General features: G+C 38.2%; 1 protein-coding gene across 2 annotated transcripts in view; it reads left to right on the top strand.

Annotated features, from left to right (window-relative positions):
* Positions 1 to 16,665, top strand: part of LOC149794949 (uncharacterized) — a 72,610-nt gene that overhangs the window by 16,905 nt on the left and 39,040 nt on the right. For both annotated transcript variants that reach the window (XM_089964611.1, XM_089964610.1), the window contains exon 4: positions 623 to 819. In XM_089964611.1, the coding sequence (XP_089820737.1) occupies positions 623 to 819 (197 nt within the window). The remainder of the gene's footprint in view (positions 1 to 622; positions 820 to 16,665) is intronic.

The raw sequence follows: 16,665 nt of genomic DNA, 5'->3' as shown, positions 1-16,665 counted from the left end.
TAACAGATTAGTCCGTAAAGTCAACAAGTGTGCTTGGCAGGAACAAATCTGAAAATTAAAAATTAGCTTTCTCTGAAACTCAGAAACAAAGCGACTTTGTATATCCTCTACTCAGAAATCAAAAGCGTACAATGATGTTTTAAGTATGAAATTCATGTATACGCTGAGTGTTAACAAGAAAATGTTTAGTATACATGTGTATGTAATAATTAATCCGATCTATATCATAATTTACCATGAATGTTCTTTTTTTTTTTATAAAAAAACTGCAATAGTAGTATTAGTAGTAGCCACTAACATTAGTATCAGACAATGTAGTAGTAGTTGTAGTAGTAATATATGTAGTAGTAGTAGTAGCATCAGCAGTGGTAGTATTATTATTAGTCGTAGTAGTCAATATCAGTATTATCAGACAAGATATTAGATATTAGTAGTAGCCAATAACAATAGTATGAGACAATGTAGTAATAGTAGTAGTAGTAATAGTAGCAGTAGTAGCAGTTGCAGTATCCGATAAGAGTAGTATCCTTAGTGGTAAATTTCATGGTATACATTATATCATAAACATACCACATAAATATGCATAATGCAAACTCACGTCAGCAAAACAAATCTATTGCAGCTCTTGGTGTGTCAGATGAGGACGTATCGCCAACAGAATCGACAAAAACATCGAACGAAGATGAGTCTATTGACGACGAAGTAGAGAACTTTGATAATGATAGCAAGAATTTGAATGTTACAGATGAGAAGTATTTAACGAAGGAAACTGACGATCACAAGGTCGGCGAATACCTTTCTTCTTCTAATCTTCTGCCGGTGAGTTAAAGTCTCTCATTCTCTCTTTCATATTTTTCAACTGAATGCTTTAAAAATATTAAAGTATTTGAAATACTACTACTATTATTATTATTATTATTATTATAAACTCATACTCTCGAATGCACTTTGACACCTGGCAAAAACAAGGTTTTTATGATAATTAGATAGATACGTAGGTTGGTGGATCGATAGATATATACATACACTTTTAATGGCATTTTATCAATGTTTATTACTTCGATACCTGCTGTATATGATAGACGAAGAGAAGAAAGAAAAAAGAGACATGTATAATAAAATTATACCAAAAAAGATTTAAGTTTTTCGTCTTAAGAGCCGCCGAATGTCTAATTTAAGGCAACGCATTTCTGGTGCAAATAAATGGTCTGCTAATGTACTTCTCTGACAACTCTCCTCCACTAAAGACATAATTGATATGTTTGTCTGGTCCCCTGTTCACCAATCGAATATCGAGTGTTCTATATATGCAGCTGCATTAAATAATTTGACAAAAATCGACCTGGGACAAACCTGAATATTGACATTTTCACTTTGTTTACTTTTCCTAATTGGCTTGTTTACAAACTCCTTTCCACAGAGATATCTGACGGGAGATGACAAATTTTAGTAAACAGCGTCTTTGACTGCCCCATTTTTTTCATTAATTCTTTCTTTATTCTTTGAGATATGCATTCATTGCCATTATATACATGGCACCAACTTGTGCATGCATGGTTATGCTAATTTCACAGCTTTGTATAAATTCTTTTAATGGAATACTGACAAAAACTGCGTAGAAAATCATTAAGTATTAACTAAAACTACACATAAACTCGAGGCATTCCTCCAGAATTTATACTAAACTCGATGGTTTGCCGACTATTTTTTTCCAAACCAAGCAAACACTGTTGCTTGTTACAAGTTCTTGAACGATGGATTTCTTTATCCATAAAATGTATTGAGTTCTTTAACGTTGAATATATAAGGTTAAAAAAAAACCGCATATAAACACCTGAATTCACAACAATATAGTATTCTATCCTCTTATCCCAGGAAAAGTCTCTGGCAGTAAATAGGGTGATATTCTTTTTATCGGGCACTGTCCACGTGTATAAATTCGTCGAATTTTTGTGCCAAACACATTGAGATAATCTGCGCGATGAAATATTGACTTATTTAATGTGGTCATGCATTTTTGAAGGAGGTGCATGAAGATTGCAACGATAAAAATGATAAACAATCTTACATTTGGATAGCTTTCCCCACCTACTGCTCTCCCTACCGCCTTTAAATGAAACTGCGTTACAGCCTTATTTCAGACAATAAAACTTTAGGCGAATGACAACACTAGTTTTACAACTTTCGTCACTACTTTCTTTCTTTTGAAGAAAAAAAAAGGGATATAAAATTTTTCAAAAACATAGTTTAAAAAACAATCTATACTTTTAGTCAACCAAAGGCTTCAATACGTTTTTTTTTTCACTGGAAACTGAAGTCTCTACAGGAGATAAAACTTATGGCAGGCGAAATGTAGCTAGCTGAAAACTGCATCAAATTTTCATTCAAATCTCAAGAATTTTATAATATCTACTGTTCACAACGTAGAAGCTTTACGCCTTAATACATGCCTTAAAGCTAATGTGCATCCATGGGTTAGACAACCCATTTCCATCCTTATACCTGCATTAAACCGCGTGTTCATGCATGGATTAGACCATTCCGCCTTTTTATTCAAAATGCACATTATTAAAACTTTAAGCCAGGTGATTTATGTTGTGTATTTACTCTCGCTTTCTGCGTGTATACCTGCTATTAAAAAAACATCTTGGATTCGTTTAATGTACAAAGCTTTACCTCCGAGTTACAAAATGACACTCCTGGAGATGCAACATGAGACACTCCCGCATCATTTGTATCATACCACTTACACTAGAGCTAGAAAACCTGAAAATATGAATAAAGACTAAAAACAATTTAAAGTTTATTTTGAAAAACTTTTTATTGCATTCCTTTCCGTGACATATACATTAAGCAAGAGGTCTGAGAACAAGATTGAATCTTGTGATCCAAGATTTTATAGACTGGGTTACTGGTCTAAATTTTATTAAGAGAGCTTATGTCGGAATTTTAACTTAAGTTCGAAATTTTAAAAAAATCTGATCGTCTATAATAGTCTGACTTAAAATGTAAATCTAGATTTAACTTCTAAAACTTATAGAAGTAAATTAGGACAATGTCTATAAACGTGTTGATGGGGTTGATTTAACACTGATATTTTTTTATATGGAAAACAACTGCAGAAATCAGATGATCCTCCCAATGAAATTTAATAACGACTTCCGAAACTTTTAACAAGCTCCTCCACTGTCGGTATTATTTGGCCCTTCTCAAGACTCATAGGTCACGGACCAGCGGGCCAGAAGCACACGGCACTTATGCTAGAACTCAAAGGCGTAAAAAGTTGCCTTTTTATATATCAGTTAGAAGAAATTTAGAAGGAAGGTAGTATTATAATGAGTGTTTTCAACCGTGCTTACTGATAACAGGTCAACGCCTTGCATACTCCACGACTTTAAAACTTTTACCCTGCTTGTCACATTCGAGTATATGATTTAAGCAAGTGCAGGCGAATCCGTGGTGAGCCTTCCCCGGTGTGCGCATAAGTGAAGCTACTCCGCAGTCAGGCCAATTACTGGCAAAATTGACTGATGGATTACTGGCAAGCATGCTGGTTGACTGATCAGTTCTTTATCACTTCTACCAACATACAGTCTCTAACTCTGCGATCGAAATTATTTGATCCTCGACTGCCTTGGAGTATATTTACTAACTGGATTTAAACTATCAAATATCACAAACGACCATATACACAAATTTGTATTATGCTAGTAACACGGTTCTTGGTGATTTCATATCGCAGCTGTTGTTCCGCTTCGATTAATTTCGCGTCTATAACATTGAGAATCTATCACAGTTCTTCTAATATTACTACGATGGCGAAGTATAAATGCTCGACCAGCTGGTATTCTTCAGGCGCAACACGCACACCCACTTCTTAACAATTATTAATTTTTACTGGTACGAATGTCATACAATCATAGAAAATATCTTTCGGTGGACTATTTAAATTTCCGGCGATTGTGTCTTCTTGGGGCCTGGCACTGCGTTCATATAAAACCACAGTAATTTGCCATGCGTGTGACTGAGAGCTGTAGATAGGGTTTTTGCATGCCTGACTTTTGTCATAATGTTAAGTTTTAAACCCGATGTTTACTAGAACTCGAGTTGAAGGGGTAGTAGAATTTTCCAATGAAATTATTAGTTTTCTAGAACATTCTATTGCAACGTTTGTCAAGTGAAATATGTATAAATAGAAGGATGGTAAACAATTATTCATTCCTGTCATTGTTCTAAATGAACCGAAGTTTCTGCAATTTGATTGGATATAGACGGTCACGTGATACTGATCACGAATATTTTAAAAATTATGCAGACTCCTTTTGGTTCACAGTTACCAGGTAATTTCATGTGAAGCTTTATCTATACCAACGTCTTACACCATAATATGAAGCCCCATCCACCCACCTTTGTGATTTCCAACCTAAATATGCAAGCCCTGATTGAAATTGCTCATTAGAAGTTAAAACAGTGTAGTTGCACAATCATCCCGGCATTCCAACACTCGCCCATTTTGCGAAAGAAAGCACATGGCCAGTTCTACAAGCCAATATTGAGAAATTATTGCATTTTGCTTTTCAACAATGTTCCGTCAGCTGTTATTGAAAGTCAGGGTCCTATAGTGACCAAGGGATCTCAGTAAAAATGGACAAGATTTTGCTTTTGAAAGATTGAAATACGCAGAAAGCAAGAACAACCGATGCTATAACAATAAGTGCCAATAAGAGAGTAATGTTAGGGAAAAAAGAATAGCCTGGTTTATATAGCATCAAACAATTTTATATACTAAAATAATGATAATAACAAGCTCTTTATATGACGGGCATAACACGCTCTGACACTCTATCCTATGTTACTATTTAAAGAATCGACGACTCTTGGCTAGCGAAGATTGAACTATATATTCACTAGCAGCTAAAGAAAAAACTTCGAGCTACCTAAAAGTGAATGTTTTGTTGAAGTCTGCTGATATGATGACAGGGAGGAAGCATATTGGAATTATAAGGATTAAATGATCATGATTGGGTATTGATGTGTAACTTTATTTATTTTGTGAGTGATTTGGTAAAATTTACACATCGATAAATACCCAGCCAAGATGATTTAATCGTATATTATGATCAGCCTATGGAATCATTTACAGTTGTGTTCATATATAATTTTACAGGAATTATTTACATAAATTATTCGTTGGAATTACAAAGTGCTCCATCACTTTGTGGACTAAACACTAATTGGGGATTATTGAGAACTCATTAAAATACAATCTGGAATATATCCTTGTGGTACATCAAGACATTCAAGACCACCGGAATTCATTCCGAACATTATATATTCTTAGACTTGTGACATGACATTTGGCACTACTTGGGATTTAATTCACAATACGTTGTGTCTCTTAAAGTTTCCATTCGCAACTTAAAGAAAGCCATTATTTGTTGATATTACGAAACTTGTTGGTTTCGCTTCTTTCTGTTTACATAGCTTAAGATCTTCAGTCGTAACATTTTGAGCGTATACGAGGAGTTGCTAACACCATTCTGAAGCAGATATTTGTTGACAACTGCAAAAAAAGTGCTATAAATGTTAACATCCGCTGTCAGCTGATCCAACAGCCGCTGTCAGCATATTCCATAACATGGTCATTATGTTCAGAATCAATAACGTATATGTAATGATAAATCTAATCTTAAACACAAACGGTTAAGTACAGACACTGTTCATAAATCCAAGTAAAGGACACCGGCTACCTTCGTGTGTCAGATCATCGACACAAGTTCATTCAGCATAAAGATAACCTTTACATCGCGAGTCAAGATTGGTTTGCGGTGCGGTCTTTTGCTAGTAGTTCCGGGTAACCAAAAAAACTCTGCCTGAGAATATTCTGCGAGTTATCCAGGGTAGTCGAAGATGGTTTAATTTTTAACAAAATTTGTTTCGAGACACTATGCGGCTACCAACATAATTTTTCAAAGCCATCCCAGATGCTGTTCCGACTGCCTCTAACGCTGCTGCTTATACAACCACGGGAGCTTCAGCCACTAACAACGCTGAAATGGACGCGAGGAATGGAAATAGTCCGCAGGTCTTCTGCTTTTGTGACACTTCTGACTTTGACCACTTTAATTTCACTGAGGTTTTATTTTGTTTGGCTGCATTAAGATGATCCATCTATTTCTGGGTCAACCACATGTGGATAATTCCAGTATACCTTTCTGGACAAAGTTTTCATGTAACACCGCAAGCGATTCACGTTGCGCTCTTTATTTTCTCAAACTGTTGTGGGCTGATGCCAAGACCCTCATTCAACATCCTGCTCCCTCCAACAACAGCATCTTATGACAGAATCACAGCAGTAAATTTGATACCACGAGCATGAAAGAGCATTCATCCACAGACTGTCTATACAGATCCAGATATTCCAAAGAAAAGTAATATATCGGGTACAACGTGGTGAAATCGTGCTGGGAAATTTGCATACCTGTGTCAACGTTTTGGTCTTGGCCCATGAACGACCACAGCTTCTAATATGCACGTGCTACATAATTGTTGATAAAAATCAAGCCAGATATATTCCGAGGGGTTCTTGATGACCATTTAACCGCAAAGAAACTTCAGACACTACTAAACAGTCGGTTCGAGTCTAGGATTCGGCCAATGTGGGTATGTGAGAAAGCTTGTCAGTAGCTTCTTGTGGGTCGGTGGTTCTTCCCGGGGTTTTACCGGGTTATTCCTCCACCATAAAAACTGGCCCCCATACATAGCTGAAAAATGGCATCAAACCCCACAACAATAACGACAACAACAACAACTAAATAATCAAATATCATTTGATCCATATGTTGCCTACTGCGTGCCCGAGTTATACTTCGAAATTCTATGACCTAATGTCTTGGTGTGTTGACACCTTGTTGGGTAGTTATTTGCCATAAGTGTGAAATAATAGTGGTGATGTGCGTCCAGAACTGATCAACTACAACAACCCTGTTTTTTCAGCTACCGAAGGGATAATCACAGGCATCCACAATGTTAATTTCAACAACATAATTTAACAGTCATCCACACGAACACGATTCCAAACTGCATTGTTGCTGTTGGGCTTTCTATATAATACGACTGTGTGTTTGGTTCCAAATAAATCCTTGTTAAAGTCTCTCCAAAACTCAGATATATGATTGAGAGGAATCGCGCACAAAAGATAATGATGGTTCATGACGCGATGCAAATCAAGTGTTGTAATTGGGACGTTATATCATCTATATCTACATTGGCACGGTCCACAGCCCTTAATGTTGTAAATTGTACATGATCTGCATTATTGTTTACGTACTAAACGGTGTCATAGATGGGTTAACAGACCTCGGTTAATCTTTACTGTATCTGACATGTCTGAGAATCGTGGTGGCAATATCAACCTTTCTCACACATGCTTCGATTTCCTTTCCATTGATGAGATTTCCTGTGCTGCTAAACAACGCCATTATGTAGTTGTAGACAAGACTAAATTAGGTCCCGATGGCGTAACTGGTACCGCCGACGTCTTCTTGTACATCGATTTAATTGATTTTCAAGAAAGCTTCGCACGGGAGAAATACCAGTCTGTGTAATGTACTTGTAATTGTTGTCTTCGATCATAAGTCTATGACCATAAGTTACCCAAGGGTTTTCAACCGATCGGAAGCAATGTTTTTAATGCAAAATATGACACGCTTTGCATCTTGTTTAGCAATTGTTGGTGCGTGGAGGCCGCGAGCAACTTTGGTGCGTCTGTGAATAATCTCTGGACAACATCACCAAAGTCGTATCCGTTATATGTAATGTAAAAGGAGGGGCCCCGAGTGGCCGAGTGGTCTAAAGCGCTCTCCGTTACGGATCACTGCCATCTCACCTCTGTCTGCGTAGGTTCGAGTCTCAGATTCGGCAATGTGGGTATGTGAGAAAGTTTGCCAGTATCTTCTCGAGGGTCGGTGGTTCTTTCCGTGGATTTCTCGGGTTCTTCCTCCACCATTAATACTGGCCGCCATGTATAGCCTATCGTGTGATGAAAAATGGCGTTATACCCTACAACAACAACAACAATAATGTAAAAGGTTTTTTGGGGGGTTATCGACACACACTGATATCACACGTCCATCGCTGTTAAGACCTTTCCACGGATATCTACTATGTAACAGTTCTGGTCCACAAGAATAAAATTAAGCTTTGTCAGCCGTGGATTGTGACATGGCTGATAATCAGGCGTGGGCCTAATCAATATCAAATCAGCATGTTCTACGGTTAGTGGAAACCTAAACAGTTTGCAGAACCTCCGCTTTTGTGACTGCCAGTGATGGTGTTACGGGTAAAATCGATTTGAATGATTATGGTAATCCTGACAATATCTGGTGCGAAATAGAATCCATACCCTGCAATTCTTTAACGCAGAATTTATTTATTTTTGGAAATCTCTTTCGGAAAGCCAATAACTGTACTCAGTGACGACTGTTTAATTTTAACCATATATTGCATAGATTCAATTGAGATGACGGGGTTGAGTGTGGGCTTGTATGCAATTATGAAAAATTTAGAGTCTTTGCCGGTAACCAACGAAATCCTTCCTCAGACCTCATCATCGATTGATTCCATGTCGCACGCGCATTTGGGAAGTTTTACAATAGTATATGCTGAGTCACCGTCTGGCGAGTACACCAGTAATTTATTCACGTCAAGAACCCCTCATCCTCCGGACGGTCCTGGCTGGGTATTAGGCCAACTGTAATACACGCGTCACGATGCTAGTGCAATCTCAAGTATGCGGGATTCCCCTGAACAGAGAAAGTCATATCAAATCATAATTTCGTTGTTGAGATTGTAATCATCGAAATAACGCTCGCTCGGGGTTGTTATTTACACCAACATTATCATCGCGACATATATTTCGTGGAAGACGCGGAGCAGCTCAACATGGAGTGCAGTATTACTCATGATCTGTGTTATATACACCATCCACGTCTTCAATATGTTCGTGAATCAACAAACAAAACGTCCATGGTCCACAATATCATTGGTGGGCAACCGTTGACAAATCGATGTCGTCTCATAACAAACCTCTGGTGTTATGTATATTTGATTTAATTATATCTGATTTAATTGTTTGTAAGTTTTAAAATAATTTTTTATAAAAATTTCATTATGTCAAAATAATGTAGATCTGTTTGTTAGGAACTTAATACTTTTTATTAGAAAATAGTTTGACCTCGACTATTCGTTTTAGTAAACACCAGGTATTGACCTAGAGCCTGACCTTGATTCAAAATTAGTAGCAACCGCGTAAATAAGTTCCATTTTTATTTTAAAATGATTGGTTGTTGTCGAGGTCATGATGGGACTACGTGGCTTAAGATGTAATTTTTTATATTTTTTTATTTCTTAGAGTAAAATGATTGGTTTTCGTCAGGGTCATGTTAAGCGTACGTGATATAAACACGATCACGTGACCCCCCTTTTGATTTCGCAACTTGGGGATTTTCGATACTGCGTTTTAGAATACGATATAACCTTTGTTTGGAGAAAAAAATCTCAGTTGGGATTTTTCTTTACACTGGAAGGTGTTGTGTCGTTTGGAGTTATTTTAAATTATTTGGATTCAAAATGATTAAATTTTTTCCCTGGAAAATACGTGTGCTCATGTGAGATTCGTGAACCAAGACAGCTCTGATAAAATATTTATTCAGATTTCCAAAACCGGATTGATATTTCTTGTTTCTACAAGGAACTGTAGATTTCAACACTTCATGTTACAGCATACGTCATCGTCTTCCATCTTGAATTCTTCGTTATGACTCGAACTTGAAATCATTAGAACATTTTATTATTAGGACGTTTAAAATTTTATTAGTGGATATTCTTGGATTATTTTTGGATTTGATTCTTAAAACCGTAAGTTCATATTTTTTCTCATTTTGACAGAATTTTTCAAGAGAAATAAATTATTATATTTTTCAAAGCTTGTTGTTTTCACGCTTTCTTGTGTTACTGTTTATTCGAGCCTAAACAAGTAACACAACACTGGTGTGTTGTTCCCCGCAGGAGCAAACATCGCTAGTGTTTCTAACCGACCAACGAGTTTGTTTACCTGTTGCGGGTCCACAGACAAGCTTTTGAACTTTAACGTGGAATTTTATGCTGTCGTTTGACCTGTAAGTTTTGGTTATCGCATGTTTACGTACACGACCACCAAGACATTTTCATGTAAAGGTGGTTTGGTGGGGTGGGGGTGGGTGATCTTTCAATGGGAAGGGTGGGGGTGGGTGATCCTTCAATGGGAAGGGACATATTTCTTTAACGGGTGGCATCCATCGTAGGCTCTTGATTACGAGACCCATTTCGATTTCTTTTCTCCAAAAATAATTTCAATGTCTGTTTTGTTTAATCCTTTCGTCACTGAGGACCTAATAATTTTAAACATCTTGATAAAGCGCAGGGCACATAACAGTATCCTTTATAATTTTTTAAACTCCATACCACTCTCTAATATCTATTCTTGAAACTCATCTGTATGATTTTAGGTAGGTGAAACATCAGCATAGTCTTCTAATTCGTTGGCATTGTGTATTTTAGCAACAATCCTTGGGGTATCTTTAAATTTCATTTGCCGGTCCCGTTCATTAAATTCTTGAACATCAGTGGTTAGTTGTGATATTTATTCAGATGGTTTTTCTTGTGGAACACGGGCATGTTTCTCAACTTTCTCGTGTAAATCCTCTAATATTGTTTCAGTTTCGGTTACTTTAGCTGGTATATGCCTGATATGACCAGGTTGTTCTTCTGTTCCCATCAGTGCAGCATTTGTTCTCGTAACATCGTTTGTTCTGCCACTTCAATGTTCGTGGCTACAAATTCACTGTTAGTTTGAACAGCGGTGCAGAAGTTTGTTCAAAGCCCTTTGTGAGGTCTACCCGTTTAACATGCGTGCTTCCATGCATTCGCGAAGACGTCCAAGCTAATCGCATGCGGCTTTACGACGTCGGTTGGCAGCCTCTGTTATGTCATCGCTGGCATATTTCGTAATCGTATATGTTCATCGTGGTTGTTAAATTGCCTTATCTAAACCAGTAAGATTTTTTCCTGAAGTTCCGATCAAGTCAATAGTAAGAAAACTATACGTGTCCTTGGTGACATTTTTCGTAACTCATCCTTCTACTGGTTGGCAGCACATCAAATCCAATGAATATTTTCAAGATCAAAGCGTCAATGCCAGAAAACATATTGCAGTTGTCTCGGATAACTTTTGGAAAGTGTGTGCATGATGTCGTATCACATAGATCACGTCTGTGTTTTGGTGTCGGTCTCGGAAGAAATATCCTCGCTGGTAGGAGATTTATCCTTTGTGGTAAGAACAATGATGGATGACTTACTTCTTGGCAACGACTGAATACATCATCACATGGTCAATTGTCCGACAACTGTGAAATCACGTAAAGGCAATCCAACATTAACCATTTCATGATCAGATTAAACAATAGTTGGGGTTCCCTGCTCCAGCATGGCCAATTATTAGCACACGAACTGAGTTAGGAAACGAGGCACCGTCCCAGGGTGGCATGGACTTTGCCTGCGAGGAGGAGTCAATGATGGTAAATGCAGACCTTGATCTTTTTCTTGATGGCATGTTGAATGCCTCTTATTGTATTACACAATCTTGCCTTCATATTGTGGGCGATGCAGCATGAGACTCGCTTATTAAAACAATCGTCACCGGTGATGTCGCTGCGGCGTCAGCGGACCTACTGCGGATACCATGAAGTGGAACATCCTGGTGAAAAGCATATGCTTGAAAGAATTAATGTAGGCCTGAGACACCACTGGATATACGACATAATTCTAACAAGCATCCAATGTCTGGGGAAGCACACATAAATCGTGTCGATGCTGCATGCTACCGACACGATCTCGCCTAACATGCATCAAGTGATATAGATCTTGTCCATGATTGAATGCGTTTAATCCTACTATTAGAGAAAGAATCGCCATGTGAATCATCAAAGAATGCATGAATGCCAAGATTCTCATTGGAAATAAAATATATTTATATCATAAACAAAAACGGATAAGAATCTAGTCTCAATATTCTAAAGCCCACGCGCTTATTCGAAAAGTGAATCTGCCGTTGAAAAGTTATCAAGCGCGGAATAGTCATCCATGGGATTTCTTAAGTACGGTTGGCTGAAAAAGCGTTATGACATTTACGTACCCGTGCTAACAAAAGAATTCCATCGGATGGTTTGATTTTGGGAACACCTAACGAAGATCATCAGGCTGATCAGTTATTTCTTCTGCACGATTGCGTATGAAGACGGAATGTGTGTGTGATTTAGATTTTTAACGTAGCTTTAACAATTTTTCAGCCATATCGCTACGATGTCTGCAGTGTGGCAGTTTATAGTGATGTCTAGCACTGGGGCATCATGCCGCAGACATGTAGCATGATGTTCCACCCAGTCACATTATCCTGACACAAGGCCGACCAGTCCTAACACTAACCGCTTAATGCTGAGCGCCAAGCGAGGCAGCTGTTAGTACTATTTTTATAAGTCTTTGGTATGGCTCTGCCGGGGATCGAACCCAAGACCTCCCGCATCCAAGGCGTATGAGAACTGACATACAAGTACCATTAAATTGTTGCAGATATTGCTAGCAGAAACAAGTAAACGGAGTCATTAACGTAAAAACTTAAGCAACTTTCGCAGATGTGCTTAAACGTATTGATACACTTTCACCACTAATATGGTATGTATATCTATATTTTCTGTAGCTTTTCGTCAATGATTTTATTTAATTTTCGTAATTTTTATTCATAGTCGTAAACTGTATAGAATATTTTTCGTTATAAATTGTGTGCATAATTTGGTTCTGCTAAAACTAAAATCACGTAGGATCTATAAATAGTTGTTTACGTACGTGATGACAATTAGTAATAATAATCGTAATAATAAGACTTAAAATGGCTTTTATGGCGTAGTTACTCACTGACTGATGGGATATGGAAGTTTCGAGCTTCCCCACTGATTGCGTGAGGTCATGTGAATACAGTACGTTGTGAGTGGGTGACGTATATTCCACCATTCATTACGGCGATTAATGAAATTAAACACGCGATTGGGTTAAAACCTGCCGAGTAGATTCAGAGGAGACTGTCGCCGTTACGAATAAATCAGCTACAAAACAACACCATGTTAGCCCCACTCGGAAACAATTTGCTTCTGTATCTTTATTCACGGGGGCGTTAAAAGGCTGGTAACGTCGTTGTAGTGACAAGGTATAGTATTTACAATTTTATATATAACTGATTTTCCGGGTCAGCTAACATATTACCATCTAGCGCAGTTGGTGAGCTGACGACTCAAATCAAGCAGAGCATTTGTGCGAGGATAATTGCAAGTCATCACTGCGGAAACAGAACGACCACCAAAGTGTATTTTAATTCACTAGCGCATCTATCGTAAGTTGTCTCACAATTACATAGCGCCCAAATGCGGAAATGGTAATTTCGTTGGGAATATCCACCGCTTGGTGTCACGTGGGAACAAACTTGCCATTGTGCAACGATACAATCCTATACGATATTTATTTGACCAGATCAGATTAGCTGTGTTTGCGAATTAGCATCGCTCATGCAAACAGACCACATAATGACATGTTTTAGATTCTTCGCAACAACATTCCGGGGAACTCCTTTCGCCTTTTTGATATTTTACCGCTCTGTGACACGATCACGATTGAGTACGTTTTAGGACACAGTCCCACATACTCTTCGATTGACTTTTCCGTATATTCATCCTTGAACTTACCAACAACCTTTTAACTGACATTGCTAAAGACTGTTTGTTTTTGGTTTGTCTTTTTATGTGGATAATCATTTACAAGTATGTTTAATGCTATATCTGCATATACATCGTCAGTGGTGATTTGCATAAGAAGTGAATCGGTGTCTGTTATGAGAATCGTGACCTGATCCTTGTTAAACGGTTTGATCTTGTCATAGTAAAACTCGCACATCAAAACTTCGACAAGTCCAACACAGACTCGCCGATATAAATAGGCTTCGTCAGCTTTAGCTCAGCTTTCTTATTGTGAACAGCAAGGAGTCTCAATGACTCGCCAGAGAAATACAGCCACGGATTCCCCGTTCAAAAAATAGACGCCAGTCTGTGTCCAGTTTTACCTTTGTCTTTGAAAACAGAGTATCCCAGGCCATCTCTGGTGATGAAAAGTTATGGCTGGGTTAAGACTGTAACCGCACATAGCTGTATCACGGAGCGTCTCAAAGACATATGTGAGTAAAAGCATGTCTGTTCGCAGGTACATAAGAGTAAAAGGCGATTGAGCATAATCGTTTTCTAAACTTCCCTCGTCGCTGGACAGATACAATAAAAGGCAAGTGAGTTTTAGAAAACTTTCCCAACAACGACATGCACTTACAGGAATAGATTCCTTTACGAGTCAGCAAGGTAAATATTCCATCATCAATAATAAGTAGTTAAGTGGGCCACCATAGGGACAATGGGAATTAGCATTACAGACCCCCCTGGGCCACTATAGGGACAATGGAAATTTAACATGGAGAAAAACGCTGGGCCACTCTAGGGACAATGGGAATTTAACATAGAGTTTGGGCTTGTCTAGGGACAAGGGAAATTAACATGAGGAATAGAGTTTGGGCTTGTCTAGGGACAAGGGGAATGGAACAGGGGACTATAGTGTGGGTCTGTCTAGGGACAATGGGAATTTAACATGGGGAATAGATCGTGGGACTGTCTAGGGACAATGGGAAATTTAACATGGGGAATAGATCGTGGGACTGTCTAGGGACAATGGGAAATTTAACATTACGGAAACCCCTGGGGGATATAGCCTCAAGGGAATTTAACATATGGAAATTGAACATGGTGGATCTGTATAGCGTCAAGGGGAATTGAACATGGTGGGACTATCTAGGGACAATGATGGTAGAGGGTCAAACACAACAGAGACAGAAACATACATACACTAGTACAAGCGTGGGATTTATGTATAAATCATTACGAAGACCTGAAATCTTGCTGGGGTGTTCAAAAATTTGCATAATTGTAATGATGCTATAAATAGCTATAATCAAGGAAATACTCAACGACAAAATGGATGTGACTAAAAGTAACGCTAAAATGACGAAATTGTCCCAGAATTTAAAGGAAAATAAACATATCCCCGAAAATTAAGTTACAATGGTTTAGACTAAAATGGATAAAATTAGTAACTACTTACAATATCAACTTCTGTGACGATCGTGAATAAATACCTATGTATCTATAATCAGCTGAAATTCCTATGAAATCCCACTATCTATTTATAGCTCCAACTTGTGGGGTTTTCCTTTGGAAAATCCCACTATCTTTTTATAGCCTCAGCTTGAGTGACGTTCCTGTTTATGAATTCTAGTATATATGTATAGCTACAAAATGTGGAAATCCCCAAGTCGATATTTATAGTCTCAAAATTTCCAGCGTCAGTGACGTCACTGTACTGAACACTAGGGGATAAATGTCAACAGTGTTGCAAGTGGCTGACCTGAATACACGCTACTGCAGGTAGGTAGGTAGAGTGTATCTGATAGGGATAAAGTGAGTTTTTATAGGGACAAACAGAGACCAATACACACACACACACACACACACACACACACACAACGTACGCGCGCAGACATACGCACACACACACACACACAGAGGGAAGAGGAAAAAACAAACCCCAAATATACTATCAATACAGAAGGGAGATAACACAAACCCCAAATAAACTATCAACACAAACGTACGCGAACGCATACAAACCCCAAATATACTATTCACACAACGTCGCTAACGCATACAAACCCCAAATATGCTATCCACACTCGGGAGGAAGAAGAAAAAACAACCAAATATACGATCTACACAACGTACGCGAACACACACACACACACACACACACACACACACACACACACAGAGGGAAGAGGAAAAAACAAACCCCAAATATACTATCAACACAGAAGGGAGATAATACAAACCCCAAATAAACTATCCACACAAACGTACGCGAACGCATACAAACCACAAATATACTATCAACACAGAAGGGAGATAATACAAACCCCAAATAAACTATCCACACAAACGTACGCGAACGCATACAAACCCCAAATATACTATCAACACAGAAGGGAGATAATACAAACCCCAAATAAACTATCCACACAAACGTACGCGAACGCATACATATCCCAAATATGCTATCCACACTCGGGAGGAAGAAGAAAAAAACAACCAAATATACGATCTACACAACGTACGCGAACAAACACACACACACACATACACACACACACAGAGGGAAGAGTCAAAAACAAACCCCAAATATACTATCAACACAGAAGGGAGATAATACAAACCCCAAATAAACTATCCACACAAACGTACGCGAACGCATACAAACCCCAAATATACTATTCACACAACGTCGCTAACGCATACAAACCCCAAATATGCTATCCACACTCGGGAGGAAGAAGAAAAAACAACCAAATATACGATCTACACAACGTACGCGAACACACACACACACACACACACACACACACACACACACACACACACACACACAGAGACA

This window comes from Sinohyriopsis cumingii, chromosome 7 (assembly GCF_028554795.1).
Source record: "Sinohyriopsis cumingii isolate HCF-2022 chromosome 7, ASM2855479v2, whole genome shotgun sequence".
Taxonomy (NCBI): Eukaryota; Metazoa; Mollusca; class Bivalvia; order Unionida; family Unionidae; genus Sinohyriopsis; species Sinohyriopsis cumingii.
This window is presented reverse-complemented; position numbering and strand designations above follow the sequence as displayed.